Consider the following 18,932-nt stretch of genomic DNA (forward strand, 5'->3'; position numbering starts at 1 on the left):
GTGTTCTTTCTTGCTCATTCTCTCTCAAATGAATAAATTAAAAACAAAAAACACCACTTGTACTAAAATATTAAGGACCTTTGTTAAAATTGTAATGCCTATAATTGACAGGACCTGGTAAAAGCTGTCAGTTTACATTTTACAGACATCTTCACAGACTCTTTACAAGAATATTAAGTGTCCGAGCACTATTTCTATGGAGGAGAATCTATTAGTAAATGAAAACACACTGGTATAAAAGGGACACCCCATGTACTTTTTAAGCATCAGTCCCAATAAGGTCCTCTTTCACCACTTTTTAAAAATCTTATTTATTTATTCAGGAGTGAGAGAGAAGAGAGAGAGAGCATGTGTTGGGGCAGAGGGACAGAGGGAGAAGTGGACTGCCCACTGAGCAGGGAGCCCACACGGGACCTGATCCCAGGACTCTGGGATCATGATGCAAATGAAAACCGAAGGCAGATGCTTAGCCGACTGAGCCACCCAGGTGCCCCTCTCTTCCACCATTTTTTTTTTAAGATTTTATTTATTTATAGATTTATTTATTTATATACAGAGAGAGAGAGACAGAATGAGAGAGAGAACAGAAGTAGGGGGAGTTGGGAGAGGCAGAAGCAGGCCTCCCACGGGGCAGGGAGTCTGATGCGGGACTAGATCCCAAGATCATGAGAACATAACCTGAGCTGAAGGTAGAGGCTTAACGACTGAGCCACCCAGGTACCCCATCTTCACCACTTATAATAAAACTTGGTAACAATAATCTGTATTTGTAGGACCCCTAAATGACTTAAATTTATTATTGTCAAAACCATGTGGAAATACCATGGAAAATAGTCCTTCCAAAACTTCAAAAAGATGGTTTCCTTTCCAGGACAGTTACAGGAACAAGCTAACTAAGTACCACCTTGTTTATAAACAGTAAGAGCAAGAGAATAATAACAAGATCACGTGAAGACCTTACTCTTTCAAAACGTCCCTAACAGGGGCGCCTGGTGGCTCAGTCGATTAAGCAGCTGCCTTCAGCTCAGGTCATGATCCCAGGGTCTTGGGATCGAGCCCCACATCGGGCTCCCTGCTCAGCAGAGAGTCTGCTTCTCTCTCTCCCTCTGCCTGCCACTCTGCTTACTTGTGCTCTCTATGTCTCTGTCAAATAAATAAATAAAATCTTAAAAAAAAAAAGTCCCTAACAGATGTCTACCCCTACCAAAAAGTTACGTACTGAGGTGATTCATACAAATTTTTGGCATATTCCCAAAAGTCTTATTTATATGCTTCTATTTAGAAGCATCCTTTTAAAAATCACCCGGAAGGATCATAAGAAAGCTAAATCCCTAGTATAAATCATCTTCCACTCAAATAGGTTGACATGATAGATCACTCATGAAAATTTAAGAGGAGAGCATTATTTCTCTTGGATCATTCATTGACACCTCATGACACAAAAGTCACCAAATAAAACCAGAAGAAATGTCAGATTCTTCTCCCCTACAGCAATTATAACTGGCATAAATATTGCTTCAATACAATCAAGTAGCTATACTGCCAGATTTTCTCCCCCAAGAAAATTTAATTAAGTAGTTTTGATTCTGTTTTTCTTTTTTTTTCCCAAGTAGGATCCCAGTGAGGAAAAGACAATTTCTGAGAGAAAATTGAGGCTACCAAGGTTAAGAAAAAATAACATGCTTCAGAGAAAGGTTCCAGAAATGATCTGTCAGGGGAAGGGGTTGAGGAAAAAGGTTGGACACGGCCCCTACAACCTTCCCCTCAGCAAAACCCAAACCCACCTGGGTACGGAGGGGAGGGAAAGGTAAACAGGCCACACCCTACCTTGAAGGCCTTGCTGTATCTGTAAACACATGTTCTACAACTTTAGTACTTTACATCTGGACACTCCAAGATTCAAAATCAAGGTCACGAAAGGGACAGTAACTACACTACCAAATGGCCTAGGTCTCTAAGAAGATACTAAAAGACTACAAAATCTTTGTTTTTGCTTTATGTTCCTTATCAAGACATATTTGGCAATTGTACTAAGAGAAACATAAATAATAAGCCATTCATTTCACTAGATGCAAATATTTAAGTTATTTAGCCCAGCTACAATTAGCTGCAAGCCTAACGTTAAAAGTAGAAATAAGGGGCGCCTGGGTGGCTCAGTGGGTTGGTTAAGCCTCTGCCTTCAGCTCTGGTCATGATCTCAGGGTCCTGGGATCGAGTCCCACATCGGGCTCTCTGCTTGGCAGGGAGCCTGCTTCCTCCCCTCTCTCTCTGCCTGCCTCTCTGCATACTTGTGATCTCTCTCTGTCAAATAAATAAATAAAATCTTAAAAAAAAAAAAAGGTAGAAATAATTTTAGAACCTGTATGATCCCTAACAGCCACATCTGAAGTAAAAGACTGAAGTCTGGACTTGAATAGGAATTGATAGGAAGCTGCTCTATACATCACTGCCAGATCACTTAGTATTTTTAGGGCAATATGCAATTCTACTCAATATGCTATAATTCTGACCATTTTTCAAGGCTAGCTACATCTCCTATTTGAAAGAGAAAAAGATGCACTAACACATAGGTATGCTCAACTTACAATGGCAGATAAATAGGTCTTACCTCCAAAGGTCTTAAATTTATCTTGGGATATATCTCAAACCATGCTGGTATTATTGTAGAGACAGCACCATCAACTGCCTTATTTATTTCACATTTACTGCCACATTTAATAATAATTTGATTTACAAGAAAACCCACTTTAATGTAAAATACGCAGAAATTGCAGCCTAATAAAATTGGTCCTCAGCTGAATGGCTGCCGGGTATCAAAGGGACAAACTCCATAAAACTCTTCTATATTTTTGCAGGTTTTAAATAAAGGATTTTGCAGCTGTGGACCCAATTCATTTCTTCATTCACCAGAGCTGAAAAAAAAGGAGTCCCTAGTTTCTGGCCCTATAGTTGAGAAATTCTGCTAATTCAAAGTCAACAGATAGAGAATTCCTTATATTAACAGCTGCCTAGGGTGCCTGGGTGGCTCAGTGGTTAAGCCGCTGCCTTCGGCTCAGGTCATGATCTCAGGGTCCTGGGATCGAGTCCCGCATCGGGCTCTCTGCTCTGCAGGGAGCCTGCTTCCTCCTCTCTCTCTCTCTGCCTGCCTCTCTGCCTACTTGTGATTTCTCTGTCAAATAAATAAATAAAATCTTTAAAAAAAAAAAAAAAAAAAAAACAGCTGCCTAAACCTTATCAGGGAACTATCTAAAATCAGTTCTTAAACCTAGATGGGCGGGGGGGGGGGGGCACCTGGGTGGCTCAGTCGGTTAAGCATCTGGCTTCAGCTCATGTCATCTTCTCAAGGGTCCTGGGATCGAGTCCCACATTGGGGTCCCTGCTCAGTGGAGAGGCTGCTTCTCCCTCTCCCTCTGCATGCCGCGCTGCCTACTTGTGTTCTCTCCCTCTCAAATAAAATCTTCAAAAATAATAAACACACACACACACACACACCCCTTGGCTTTTAAAATGACCAGAGGAGGGCGCCTGAGTGGCTTAGTTAGTCAAGCATCTGCTCAGGTCATGAATCCAAGCTCCTGGGAATGAGTCGTCCCCCTCCTCCCAGGATCCCTGTTCAGTGGGAAGTCCGCTTCTCCCGCTAACACAGCCATGCCCCCGCCCCGCCATTTTTTCTCTCTCTCTCAAAAATAAGTAAAATCTTTTAATAAATAAACAAATAAATATGACCAGAGGCCAGAGGAATGCCTTAAAATTCAAACGTGGGCATTCCATGAGATTCTAATTCAATTCTGCAGTGGAGTCCAGGATGATTTTGATGGGAGTTAGGGCTACATTCAGGGTGCCTAAGGCTTAATGGATACTCTTCCATTAAACCTGGGTGGTTACTGAAATTGATGAGCCAGGATTAAGAATTAATGAAATGGTATTTTAGTATCATTTGGTATCACTACTAATTTTACTGATGTCCCTTCAGTTGTGTTTGGATGGTGAGAAGGAAGCTAGGGAAAACCACTCTTTGCCCCAAAAAGCCTATGAGAGGAAATGAGAAGAGCTAGCTAATTAGTGGGACTTATTAAGGGAGCCACTGTATATAATAAGGAAGAACAGTGAACTTGGAAGTAAAGCCATGGTTTGGAAGTTTCTAATCTGTCCTTTAAAAGCTGTGTCACCTTAGGGGGTACACCTGGGTGGCTCATTTGGTTGACCATCTGACTCTTGATTTCGGCTTAGGTCATGATCTCAGGATCCTGAGATCAACTGAGTCCAGCATTGGCTTCTACACTCAGTTGGGGGCGCCTGGGTGGCTCAGTGGGGTAAAGCCTCTGCCTTTGGCTCGAGTCATGATCCCGGGGTCCTAGGATCGAGCCCCACATCGGGCTCTCTGCTCAGCAGGGAGCCTGCTTCCTCCTCTCTCTCCCTGCCTGCATCTCTGCCTACTTGTGATCTCGTTCTGTCAAATAAATAAATAAAATCTTAAAAGAAAAAAAATACACTGTTGGGAATCAGCATAAGGTTCTCCCTCGCCCTCTGCCCCTACTCCACTCACACACACACACTCTCTTTCTCAAATAAATAAATAAACCTTAAAAAAAGGCTTTTTCGGGCGCCTGGGTGGCTCAGTGGGATAAGCCGCTGACTTCGGCTCGGGTCATGATCTCGGGGTCCTGGGATCGAGTCCCACATCGGGCTCTCTGCTCAGCAGGGAGCCTGCTTCCTCCTCTCTCTGTCTGCCTGCCTCTCTGCTTACTTGTGATCTCTCTCTGTCAAATAAATAATAAATTAAAAAAAAAAAAAAAAAAGGCTTTTTCACCTTAGACAAGTCACTTAACTTCTCTCAGCAGTTTCCTTATCTATGAAACTGTCATATGTTAGCAGAAAGAACTAAGTAACAAAAATGTTTTCTGCTGAGTACATCAGGAAAAAAAAGGGTAGCCTACACCAGGACAGGAATGTATAAGCAAAAGAATAATACAAACAGATAATAAAACAGCCAATAATAAAGTAATAAAAGATTCATAATTTTCCATCAACTGTCTCATCTATTAACTGTTATCTTTACAATGGATATATGAGGCAATATAAGTAGTGGGTATTTTTAAAAGATTTTATTTATTTATTTGACAGACAGAGATTACAAGCAGGCAGAGAGGCAGGTAGAGAGGCAGGCAGGCTCCCCGCTGAGCAGAGAGCCCGATGCGGGGCTCGATCCCAGGACTCTGAGATCATGACCTGAGCCGAAGGCAGCGGCTTAACCCACTGAGCCACCCAGGCGTCCCAAAGATTTTATTTATTTATTTGACAGACAGAGATCACAAGTAGGCAGAGAGGCAGGCAGAGAGAGAGGAGGAAACAGGCTTCCTGCTGAGCAGAGCCTGATGTGGGGCTCGATCCCTGGACCCTGGGATCATGACCCGAGCCGAAAGCAGAGGCTTTAACCTACTGAGCCACCCAAGAGCCTCTAAGTAGTGGTTAAGTGCACTAACTCTAGGTTCAAATCCTTACTCCATCACATACTGGTCAGGTGACTTTGAGTAAGTTTACTTACCTCTTTTAGGACTCACTATGTAAAGCAGGGCAAGTTCAATGGAATAAGAAACTCTGAAAATAGTCAGGACCCTCTTAAAGCTAACAGCTCAAGGATAACACATTAACAATGGAACACACACCAGAAGGCAAATGTTTTGTTTCCTACTGTAGTATTCTTTCCATGAATCTGCTCTCTTCAAGTTCTCACTTCCTAGCTGATACCAATCTCCAAAAACAAATTACCTTGGATCCTAAGTCAAATTCTAAACTCCGTTCCTCTCAAAAAAAATCTTGATAAGCAATTAAAACGTAAGTTGAAGATAAATTTTATAAATGAAGAGGAGAAAAGCCACAGATTAGCAGAGAAAAAAAGGGGTGAAAGGAACCCAGTAGAATGGACTGCCATGAAGTACAATTTTTCCTTTAATGACAATCTTTCTTTTTGTTTTTAAAGATTTTATTTATTTATGACAGAGAGATCGTGAGAGAGGGAACACAAGCACAGGGGAGCTGGACAAGGAGAAGCAGGCTCCCCACTGAGCAAGGAGCCTATATGGGGCTGGATACCAGGACACTGGGATCATGACCTGAGTCGAAGGCAAATGCTTAACGACTGAGCCACCCAAGCTCATGAAGCACAGTTTTTAAAAACCCTAAATCCACATCATACACAAATCCCTGAAGCCAGCTTCCTACTGGAAAATCTGGTGGCCAGTCTCAATTAATCCATAATACATCATACCACTGGATAGGAGCCTCTCTGGGAGAAGAAAAAGCTTTGAATATGTGAATATCTGAAATTTTACAAAATGGAAATTATACTCCGAAGTCTGTCTTTGTAGACCTCTCTCATCTCCACTCCCTCAACCCTGTCCCATAACTAAGATACCATAATACAAATCCTAAGAGATCCTGCTCTCCCCATCTCTTCCCTCCAAGTTAGAGACTGGCAAAGATGAGACATTACCATCTGGTTTAATGATGAGTTGGTACAACCACACAGAAAATTGGGAGGATTTTTTTTTTTAAGATTTTATTTATTTGACACAGAAAGAGAAAGGAACAGGGAGAGAGGGAATACAAGCAGCGGGGGTGGGAAAGGGAGAAAAGCAGGTTTCCCACTGAGCAGGGAGCCGGATGTGGGCTCCATCCCAGAACCCTGGGATCGTGACCTGAGCTAAAGGCAGAAGCTTAACGACTGAGCCACCCAGGTGCCCCTGGGAGGATCTTGCCTTAAAGACCTTGTAAATGTGTGGGTTTGATAAGGATTTGTTCTTTGTTTCGGAGTTATGAGATTAGAGTAAAATGGTAACATTTCAATATCTAGTCTGGAGTATATATGCCACATAGGAATATGAGCTGAATGAAAGCCCCAACCAAGTGCTCAACACACACTAAGTTTTCAACTTTCAGTTCTCTGAACATTACAATCTGGTCAAGCCAGTGAGATGGCATGAATTAGCACAGGAATGCACAAAAATCTGCCTACGGCCACATAAGGAGCATAGCTCAGAAGAGAACTCTTAGGCTAGGTGCATGTTCCCTAACTAAAATACTCAACGTTTGAAGACTTAAAAGTTGTTTAAACATACTGGAAAGTGTTTTTAATACATCTAGGAAGCAATACTAAATAAACTGCTTGATTCAAGATAAAAACAAACAAACAAAAAGGAAACGGGCACCTAGGTGGCACAGTCTGTTTAGCCTCTGACTCTTGGTTTCAGCTCAGGTGGTGATCTCAGGGTCGTGGGATCAAGGCCCACAGTAGCCTCCACACTCAGTGCAGAGTCTGCTTGAAATTTTCTCTCCCTCATCCACTGCCGCTCCCACACTTGAGCACTTTCTCTCTTGAAACAAAAACAAACCAAAAAAAAAAAAAAAAAAACCAAAAAAACCCCACTAGTACAAACAATATATATGAGTCTACGTAAGAGACAATGTTATGAGGTCCAATAACAAGATATATCCGGACAAAAGACTGGGGAATCCAGGTTTGTATGGGAATTCTCAGCAGCTTTTTTTTTTTATTTTTTTTTTTTTAAAGTTCGCCTGTTACTAAGGAAAAAAATACAGTCTGGCTCTGTCCTGAGGATCAAAATAAACATCTTCCCTGCCGCCTTTTACTTTTTTTTCTCCCCATTTTACAAGAAGAATTACTGTGGAATATTACATTAAAGACTCAATCGAATAACTCAATTTCCTACTTAGGAAAAACTGGGATTATTTGATTGTTAGGTAAGATAAAATGCCCTCCATTTACAGGGCTTTGACAACATCACAGCCATCTCATACTAGGAGAGATTTAAATGATTTTAAACATTTCTTAATACAAAGCTCACCTAATACAAACTCTTGCCTGAATATGCATACTACACAAGACACACATAACATATGCACCTGCAAATTTTCTGAAATAGTTTATAACAGTTCTACTTAAAAAAAGATTTTATTTATTTATTTTTTAAAAGATTTTATTCATTCATTTATTTGACAGACAAAGATTACAAGTACACAGAGAAGCAGGCAGAGAGAGAGGAGGAAAACAGGCTGCCTGCTGAGCATAGAGCCTGATGTGGGGCTCGATCCCAGGACTGTGGGATCATGACCTGAGCCAAAGGCAGAGGCTTTAACCCACTGAACCACCCAAGTGCCCCTAAAAAAAGATTTTAATCTAATTTTAACCTAATTTTTAAAAATATCTAGGAATAAACAAGCTTCATCTAGACCAAAAGAAGAATTACATTCTGTACAACATAGTTTTAATGCTGAGTTTTTTTACTTTTCAAGTTTCACTTTTTAAAAATCCTTTCTTTCACTGTAGGGGAATAGGAGGGACACATATTTGTACTAACTCTTGCCTCACTAAATCTGTTCCCAGACTCTTCCTAGCAGTGAACAAATAAAGCTTTAGGATTTAAGCTCCTTGCAACCCATCAATTAATTAATCTGGACAGCAGCCCTAGGTCAGTGTCAGATCCCCTTAAAGCAGATGAGAAAGCACACATTGGAGAAAAATGACATTGTCCAAGGTCATGACAGAATTAGACTCAGAACTCTACCCACCTATGCTTCTAAAATCTAGAAACACATGACTCCTTCTTTTACATAATAAAGGAACAGACTTTAGGGGCTCCTGGGTGGCTCATCTGATTAAGTGCTATGGTCCTGGAGTCCTGGTATCAAGCCCCAGTTGGGCTCCCCGCTCAGTAGGGAGTCTGCTTTCCCCTCTCCCTCTGCCCCTCCCCTGCTCGTTCTCACACACACACACACACTCTCTCTCTCTCTCAAATAAATAAAATCTTTTAAAAAAATAAAGGAACAGACTTAAAAAATAATAATCCAGGGTCACTGGGTGGCTCAGTAGTTGGGCATCTGCCTTTGGCTCAGGTCATGATCCCAGGTTCCTAGGGTCAAGCCTCAGCTCAGCAAAAAGCCTGTTTCTCCCTCTCCCACTCCCCCTGCTTGTGTTCCTACTCTCACTGTGTCTTTCTCTGTCAAAAAAAAAAAAAAAACTTCCTTAAAAAAAAAAAATTCCACATACACTTCCCTTGATAAAGCTTACTTTTACCCATGCAAAATATTCCTTAAATTTTACACCTATTGTAAAATAACGTATTACCAAGTGAAATGAAATCAGTCAGTTCTAAAAAACCATTCATGGGACACCTGGGTGGCTCAGAGAATTGAGCCTCTGCCTTCGGCCTAGGTCATGGTCTCAGGGTCCTGGGATCGAGTCCCGCATCAGGCTTTCGCTCCCCTGCTTCCCTCTCTCTCTCTGCCTGCCTCTATGCCTACTTGTGATCTCTGTCAAATACATAAAATCTTTACAGATAAATAAATAAATAAATGCAAACATTAATTATGTGATCTTCTGCCTGGTGTTGTTTAACCTGTTTCCTACTGAGAAATTAAGTTATTATTTTGACGGGGAAAGCAATAAAATTTTAAGGGTTTATGACAGAAAATATTTTTCAATGACCTGATTTTCAAACTGTCCCTTTTCAACTTTTGACACCACAGAAATGTTTATCAGCAATTCGGCTAAAACAGAAACTGCACCGAGGCTGAAGGCCAAACTACCCCTCTTCACAGAAAAGTGAACCTAACAGCCTAAGCAACAACTAATTAGCCCCCCCCCCTTTTTTTTTTTTAAAGATTTTATTTATTTATTTATTTATCAGAGAGAGAGAGGGAAAGAGAGCGAGCACAGGCAGACAGAATGGCAGACAGAGTCAGAGGGAGAAGCAGGCTCCCTGCCGAGCAAGGAGCCTGATGTGGGACTCGATCCCAGGATGCTGGGATCATGACCTGAGCCGAAGGCAGCTGCTCAACCAACTGAGCCACCCAGGCGTCCCTAATTAGCCCCCTTTGATTCTCATGTTCTTAAAACTCCTTTTCCAGGAGAAATTTCAGATTCTTTTCCACTATAGCAATTGTAATTGGTGCAAATAGTATTTTAAACATGCTTATCCCAAGCCATGTTATAAGGAAGTAGCTACACTGCCACCATTTGTCCCCCAAGGGAGAGAACAGTTGAGCTAGCCTGGCAGACAGAAATGGACAGAGAAAGAATGGAAGGATGCTTGCAGAGAATGCCCTCCAACCTATTCCAACCTACTCCAACCACCACCACAACCACCACCACACTTCTGGGTGCCAAGAGTTGACCGAAGATGGTCAAATTTCTGCACAGGTTCCAATAATGTGTAATAAAGCAACAAAGCCACTGCTTAAAACTGAGAAATGCAGGGTGCCTGGCTGGCTCAGTCAGTAGAGCATGAGTCTTGATCTCTAGGTTGTAGGTTCAAGTCCCAAACTGGATACAGAGATTACTTAAAAATAAAATCTTAAAAAAAAAATTTGAGAAATACAATCCCCATTCTAATTGGGTAAAGAAACCATCACTCACTAAAGGCTAGAAACCCTATTCCTAACTGCCCAAATCTCACTCACACCCTTCATAAGGCAAAATTGTTCTTTATAACTAACTGAAGGCACTAGCTTACTCTCAATCCCAATGCTACTAATCTGCTTTCTGCTCTTCTATATCCAGGAAAATAGCTAAAAGGGACTACATTCTCTGTGCTTTTGTGTATGGTTGAGTATTTTCATAATAAAAATCTTTGACTTTACACACTGGAAGTGATAGCTCTGGCAGAACAAAGTAATTTTTCTGTCCAGAAAGAAAGGTAAATGAGAAAAAAAGAAAAAACAAAACAAAACAAAACAAAAACAGATGGGATGACTGTAGACAGTGTCTAAGGTATAAGACAATGATAGAAACTTTTTAGAGGAATGATCTACAATGAAATGTTTAAAAAAACAAAAGGACTTTTAAGAATGCATTTAGTCAAATTCCAAACATGGCACAATTATGGAACAGAAATGTCTCAGTGCCCTGGTGGCGGCTTTTCCTCATTACTCTGGTTCATAAACACGGGGATTGTATAAAAAGCACATTCACCACAGAAATCATCTAATAGTTAATGACAGAAAAAGCAGCACTTTTGGAAGAATTTTTGGAGGTTATGAAGGTAGCATCTCATTTAACTTTTTTCCATGCTAAGACACAGCAGTTAACAAAAAAGTCCTTGGTATGCTGCATACAATTCTCAGGTCTCCAACAAGTTTCTCACAAATTACATTTTAAAATTCAGTTATAAGTTTCTCGAACTTTATTTTTTTAAAAGATTTTATTTCAGAGAGAGAGACAGAGAGCGCGTGCACAAGCAGGGAGAACAGCAAAGGGAGAGAGAGAAGCGGGCTCCACCATCCCAGGACCCTAATCCCAACACAGCTGCTTAAATAATCTGAACCACCCAGGCACCCCTCTCAACTTTAATATAAAACAAAATGGGAGAAGCCCAAGTGTTAGGCTTTCCAAAGTATCACTCTACTCACCTCACCCACTTACCCTAAACTCATCAGTTAGCCTCTGGTAATGCCTCTTCAAGTGACTCAAACTTAAAATTTCAGAAAGAAAAGTACAGAGAGCCTTTCAATTCCCAACAATTATCCCACTTAACCTTTTTTTTTTAGATTGGTTTAAAAAAAAAGGTTTTTTGGGGGTTGTTCTATACTTTAATTATATTATTAGCATCTCTACAGAATATCTACAGAATCTCTACAGAATATCTAATTCTCTTAGGAAGGAAAAAAAAAAATCACACTACTAACTCAACACAAATCAAGCTGAAAGATCTGTACAACGAGGAAAGCAAGGATTTTCTAGGTTCCTGGTTTTTTAAACCTATATACAGCCTTTAGATAGCCTTTGGAAAGAGGTAACACAAGTAGGCTTCCTGGAACCCAAATCCAGGAACCTAATTAGCAGTTTCATGGCGGGGTGGTGTACATAAGTTCTCCCTTTATCCCTTTCTATAGCCAACCTTTAATATGGTCCAATTAAAACAAGAAGTTACAAAAGTCTAGAAAAATATCCCATTTACAGCACATAAACCAGATTCAATTTTTTTTTATCCAGTAGTTTGCAATGGTATTTTCTTTTTTTTTTTTTTTAAGATTTTATTTATTTGACAGACAGAGATCAGAAAGTAGACAGAGAGACAGGCAGAGAGAAGAGGAGGAAGCAGGCTCCCTGCTGAGCAGAGAGCCCAATGCAGGGCTCAGCCCCCATCCCAAGACCCCAGGACCATGATGACCTTAGCCAAAGGTAGAGGCTTAACCCACTGAGCCACCCAGGCGCACCTCCCCCCACCCACCCCACCCCTGTGCTTTTTTTAAGAATTCATTTGACAGAAAGAGAGAGAGAACGAGAGAGGGAACACAAGCAGGTAGAGTGAGAGGGAGAAGCTGGCTCCGTGATGAGCAAGAAGCCTGATGCAGGGGTCCATCGCAGGACCCTAGGATCATGGCCTGAACCAAAGGCAAAAGCTTAAAGGCTGAGCTACCCAGGCACCCCTTTTTTTCCTTTCTGAAAGAAAACTCGCTCCCTGGAAGATTTCTACCTGCATATTAAAGTATCCTAAACATCCTGAATTTTCTGTCCCTCAAATTAAACAAATAATTAAGTTCTGCTGATCAAACAGAAATACTCTTAAATTTAGGCTAACACATCATAAAGAAAATTAAGTACCTCAGAGACAAAGATTGAAATTGAGGGCTAAATAAATTTTTCCAAATTTTTTCTTATCAGTATATCTCAATAATGAAAGCTTTAACCCTAGCTTTACCACAACATTAACACTTTTCAAAGGTAATTCTCAGTTCATTTTGCTCTTGAAAAAGGTTTAGGTTGCATGCTTAAACAAATCCTATAATCAATGGTAGGGAAATTTTTCCAGTGGGGTATGAATCTTAAGCTGAGCTGGCTCATGTATTTATAACACCACTCACATTCTATTCTAAAAATCTATCAATTTTGTTGATCAGTTCACTAAAAGTCACAGCTAGGTGGATAGGTTCGTGGCTCCCTGTGTAACCAATTTACATTTACTACTAGCAAAGTCAAATTCAGCTAAACACCCATTCAAAGACTAATAACAAATGAATTTTGTTTTTATGTTAAGGCAGACACTTTCAAACTACCTGAAGGACTTAATCCAGTCTCCTAGTTAGTGAGAAAAAAGTTTTTCTTCTGAGCAGCACAGTCCTAAATTTGTCTTAAAAGGCAGTTACAAGTGGGCACAGGGTTTCTTTTGGGAGTGATGAAAATGTTCTAACATTGATTGTGATGATGGTCTTACAGCCCTGAAACTACTTAAAACCTCTACGTGTTACATTTTAAGTTGATGAATTACATAGTATATATGAATTATATCTCAATAAAGCTGTTATTTTTTAAAAAGTAATTATAAGTTTTTCTTTCACTCAAGGATGTTTTTGATTGATAAGCCTTTTCTCCAAATGGTAAAGGGTCTAAGGTGGCTAAAGAATCCCAACCAGAGAAAAATTCCGAGACACCAAAGGAACTGGGAAAACAACAGAGAGAGTTAGGCCAAAGTCAATCAAACCTAAAATTAGGGAGATTGATAGGTTGGAATGAGAGTAAATGAGCTCCATATCATTAACACCTCTAACCATACAAAGAAATGTGTATTTAAATTCCTCCCTGCTCCTAATGGAGCAGGCTCACTCAAAGATGCTGACTGCATTAAAATACTCCAAAGTTTTACACTTTGCCTATGAAGATGAAGGGATCAAACTAATGACCCACAGGAAGTTAAAGCTGAAAAAAATGTGTCTGTTGTGCCATCTGGGGTTTGATTTAAATCCCTGATTTTTGGACACTGCCAAAAAAAAATATGTGGAATCTGACTATCTATGGCCAAATGTTAGACATTTGAGGGCAACAAAGTTATTAAATCCATCAAATATATTCCAATCAAACTTGGGAGACTCGGTAAGTATCACTGAGCAGCCAACCTATTTTTTGCTTAATAGTTAACACTCCTAAAATTAATCACTTCCAAATACCACAAAGCAACATGGAAAATCTGCCCTTAAAAAGACATCTAAGCACATCAAGGAGGAAATGAAAATGTGCATTTTTCAGGTAGCAAACCAGAAGTCAGATTAATTGTAAAGTTAAAAAAATTGAAGCCCAGGAAATAAAACTTGTTATCCTACATACTTCATTTGAGAGACATTTATTTCCTTCTTTAAACTTTTAACTCAGGATTTAACAGTCTTCTTAATTTATTACCTTATATCACATTTATTAAAATTTCACAAATTTCTGTGAACCCCAAGTTTTCAGAAGCAAAACAGTTTAGGACCCTCACAGAATGCAGCTATAAACTGAAACTATGTAAGTAACATTAATTAAAGATACAAAGATAAGAACAAAGGAAATAGAAATGCTTTATAATTCTTCCCCTACTCTCCCAACAACAAATACCAACAGACCCAATCTCCATTTTAATACAGCCACTTGTATTCCAAAAAACTAGAGAACAAAAACCATCTAGAAACACAGGCATTATATAACTATACCAGGGACAATATTTCATACCTCTTGGATTTTTTTTTTGCTTTATTTCAACTATATGAAACCACTTGTTCACAGCTTTCTAAAACAGAACAGTTTCTAAAACAAAGACTGTTTACATCCCTTAAGAAACCTTTGTTCTAACAAGACCCTTCTTCAAGAGCTACAACTTCTGGAAAGATTTCCCTTTTTGTGGTTATATCAACAACAAACTCTTTCCATTTGGCACAGGAGTTTGTTAAACAAAGGAGGAAGAAAGCCCCCCTCACACAAAGGAGGTCTCCAAAACAGAGCACTGGTTATGTTTGTAGATTATTTGTGCCTACTTAACACCCTTTCTCAGGCTGTAGAATGTACTACTCTCATTACAAAATGGTGGCCATCATGTCTGTCTGGCATTCAGAATGGGAAAAGGCAGTATGATCACACATTTTGCAAAGCTTACCATTAATACCCTAGCCAAGATGAAGAAATGGGTAGCCAAACCTAACCAGAGCCAACACTATCTTTCTGGGAAAGGGCCCTACAAAAGGCACAGAATAATAAAGTAAAATAAAGGGTTTACCCCAGCCCTAGTATACCACAATACCAACATGGAGGACAACTCTCACTCCTAGGAACCCGACTCCACACATTTTGGTTACCAAGAACTTAATCAAGTTGCCGATTTCTGAATAAAATCTCACTAATGCAAATGAACAATACTCACATTCACCCTCCCTAGCATATGACATAAAGCCAAACTGCTAAATGTTTGAAACATGACCTATTCTTCAAGAATTAAAACCTTAGCTCTAATATGTCCCGGCTAGAACTTCTGCAGGCCTCTTTGCACTCTAGAAGAAATACACTTCCCTTAAGCAACAAGAACCAACCTTATCCACTTCTTGAAACAAATGGTTCTATTTTCAAACATTTCCCCCATTCTAACTGAGCAGTTATTTTCTGAAGCATAGGTCTCATCTCCATCTTCAAACTTGTCCAAGAAAAACCAAAGTGTGGTGTCTGTGTTTTAATTTTGGGGGGAAGGAGATGGGAGACGCGAGAAAGGAGACATACAGAGATCTCCCTCAAAACTGCTTTTCCAAACCAGAAGGATTACATACAGAACCCCTGCAACTCCAAATGTCATTACAAAGAGCAAGCTTAAGAAAGAAAGGGATTGGGGGGGGGGCCGGAATCTTCCTCCAGCGGGTGTGGGAGCGGGGGTAGGAGTGGGGGTGGGGTGGGGGGGTGGGGAGGATAGTGGGGAGAAGATTCTTCAACTGTAGGAAAAGCAGTTAAACATCCTTCCCAACGGTTCCAGCCCGTCCAGGCCCATCCCAACGGTTCAGGCCAACTCGGACTCGGACCATCCGCAAGGTGGGCAAAAAAACAGGGGTGTAGGCGCGCACCCAGTTCCGGGTGGGGGTGGAGGCGGAGGTGGGGGACAAGGAAGGGCTGGCCCGGCTCTGCTCAGCGAACGTTGGAGCCGTTAGGGATGACTTCAGCAACACCCCACCCCTCACACACACAGCCCCCAGGCCCGAAGCGCTTCAAACGGGGCTCAGAGGGCTGAAGTGGGGCTGCATTTCAACCTCCGCGGGCTGCGGGGCGCGGGAAGTGCGCGTGAAGCCTCCGGAGGTCTTCTGGTCTGACACGTCCCCCTACTGCACGACCTCGCCCCCACCCCACCGACACAGCCCAGATCTCCCTGGGGAGCCGAGCGGCCCGGCCCAAAGTCGGGTGTGTGCGCAGCCGGGCGCGCGGGCGGGCACCCGGCCCTCCGCCGCCGGTCCTGCGCCCCAAGCGCCCCCAAGCGCCCCCACACACACTTACGCCCCCCACACCACCACCTCGGCTCCGGGGCCGGCCCCGCGGCTCCTCCCCGCCCCCCGGCAGCGCTGGACGCCCCCTCCTCAATCTCTGCCCAGGGGACAGCAGGAGGCCCGGGGCCCGGGGGGCAGGGGGGTGCCCCCGCCTGCAGGGTGGGGCGCCCAGGTGAGGGCCGCTCCGGGCCGACGCCGCCACCACACAAAGGACCAGGGGCTCCCGCCGCCATATTGAAAACTTTCCTCCGCGCACGACAACTCGCAAGTCCCCCACCCCCACCCAGCACACACCCCCGCACCCCGGGGGAGGAGGCGAGCCCCAGCCCGCGGAGCGGCGCCGGGCCCGGCGCCCGCCCTCCTCGCCCGCGACGCCGCCGGCCTCCGGCAGGAAGCATCCCCGCGCCCACCCCGGCCGCCACTCCATCCGGAACCGAACCCGAACCCCGGGCCGGGCTGCACACCCGTCCGCCCGAGCCGCGCGTCGCCGGGGCCCTCGGGGTGGCACCACCGAAGCGCCCGCTCTCCCACGCTCCTCTTCTCCAACCCTGCAGAAGCCCCGTCCTCCTCCCCCGGCCTCAACTCCGACCCTGGGGCAGCCCCAAACTTGACGCGGCATCTAGGGCGACCCCGCTCCCCGCCCCGCCGCGTTTCAGGCCTCCCCGGTCCGCGAGTCCCCGCTCCCTCCCCCAGCCGCAAGCAGGATCCGGGGTGCCGGCGTGACTCACCGGCGGCGGCCGCACCTTACAGATCCCAGTCTGCTCGGCTATGGGCCGGATCTTGTGGATGAAAGCGAAGGGGTCCGCGAACTCTTCCCAGCTAGGCTCGAAGACCGGGCACTCGGGGGGAGGCAGGAACTCGCCCAGCGGGCCCGGGCCCCCGAGGGGCAGCGCCGGGCGCGGGCCCGGGGGCAGCGCGGTGGCCGGCTCCATCACCGCTGGTCGGAGACGGGTGAGGACTGGCTGGGCTCCGGGACCGCGGCGACGGGCTGCGCTCGGTCCGAGACGTGTACAGACGCGGCTCCGGCGACAGCAAATCCGACTTGTACTAGCAACGGCAGCACCTGGGGCTTTTTCAGCCTTCCTCCGACGACGTCTTGCCGCTACCCACGCCGTGCGCCTCCGCCGCCACGGCGAGGAAAAAGAGTCCCACCCCCACCCCCACTCATTCCCCCACACACCCCCCGCGCCGAGCTCTCGGCCCCGCCCCTGAATCGGGCGGGGCCGGGGCCTTTAGCCTGGGGATGGAGTTGATCGTTACAGTCCAGTCAGGCCAGCATTTATTGACCATTTACTACGTGCCAGAGTCCCTTCCCTCAAGAAGTTAATACTCTGGTGGAGAAGATCAGACACTTGAGTGGGTTATTCAATCATGTCGGCACACTCTGGTAGGTGCCATGATAGAAGTGTATACACTTAGTAAAACCTGGGGAGGGGCAAAAAGTGTCCGGCATAATGGAGAAGGATCTTCTAGGTAGGGGGAGAGGCTTGAAAGCAAGAACAAAATGGAGGGGAGAAAACAATCGTTTTAATGTTAATAATAAGCCAACTCTTGAGCGCTTGCTATCCTGGGAACCATTTCTGAGTGCTTTGTCTGAGTAATCATTTAATCTGCACAGCAGCCCTATGAGGTAGGTACTCTTATTTCCATTTTACAGATGGAAAGTGAGGCACAGGTTCAAAGTTTACACAAATTCATACAGCTCATAAGGAAAAGAGACTCTGTCTTTGGGAAGAGGCAGGGAAAAGAGTGATCCTTGAGCAATAGAACAAGGAGGCGGTGGTGAGAGAAGCAGAAGACTTTAAAAATAATCTAGATGAGAAACTGATGGTGCCTAAATTAAGGCAGTGGTGCTATTCATTAGGAAGAAAGGGTGCAAATGTAGGAGACAAAATTAGGACTCAGTGATAAATTGGGGAGGGATAGTAAGGTATGGAGGATGATTCAGGCGTCCAAGGTATGTGCCTGAATGGTTGCTCTGCCCATTGGCATTGCTGAGACATTCCCCTAGATTACATACAGGAGAAATCAATATGAGGAGGGAGATAATGTGTTCAGTTCTGGATGCATTTTGGATATTGTTGAGTTTGAGGTGTCTTTGGTACAGCTGGAAATATTTTACAGGCTGAATAGTATGAATCTGAAGTGGAGGTGTAAGTCTGGAGTTTTTGCATATGATGATAGCCATTATCTAATGCTTACTGTGTGTAAAGCATTGTTGTAAATGCTTTGAGTGTGTTAGTATATTTGCTCATTGAATCTACAGAACCATCCTGTTGGGTTGGTACTATTATGTCCATTTTTTAAAAAGATGTTATTTTATTTATTTGTCAGAGAGGGAGAGAGACACAGAGAGCACAGGAGCAGGGGGAGCGGCAGAGCAAGAGCGAGAAGCAGGCTGTCCACTGAGCAAGGAGCCGGATGTGGGACTCGATTCCAGAACCCTGAGATCATGACCTGAGCCGATGCCAGACACTTAACTGACTGAGCCACCCAGGCATCCCCTATTATGTCCATTTTGCAGAGGAAGCAATGGAGGCACAGAGAGGTTACATAACCTTAAGAGATATGAACACTTTTGAGGCATCAGGGTAGGGGGACAGGTTGAGTGCCTAGTGTCCTGCCCAGAAAAGAGGAAATTCAACAAG

The 18,932-nt window shown here is 43.5% G+C and overlaps 1 protein-coding gene across 3 annotated transcripts in view; it reads right to left on the reverse strand.

The window, feature by feature from the left end:
• The window catches only part of KDM5B (lysine demethylase 5B), a 92,350-nt gene extending 74,943 nt beyond the window's left edge, over positions 1 to 17,407 (reverse strand). Inside the window, exon 1 of one of the 3 annotated variants that reach the window (XM_059147051.1) lies at positions 17,013 to 17,407. In XM_059147051.1, coding sequence (XP_059003034.1) covers positions 17,013 to 17,216 — 204 coding nt within the window. In that variant the 5' untranslated portion in view covers positions 17,217 to 17,407. The remainder of the gene's footprint in view (positions 1 to 17,012) is intronic. The other 2 variants (XM_059147052.1, XM_059147050.1) reach the window with 2 other exon arrangements.
• Between the last annotated feature and the right edge of the window lie 1,525 nt (positions 17,408 to 18,932).

Source organism: Mustela lutreola, chromosome 14, assembly GCF_030435805.1.
Source record: "Mustela lutreola isolate mMusLut2 chromosome 14, mMusLut2.pri, whole genome shotgun sequence".
Taxonomy (NCBI): domain Eukaryota; kingdom Metazoa; phylum Chordata; class Mammalia; order Carnivora; family Mustelidae; genus Mustela; species Mustela lutreola.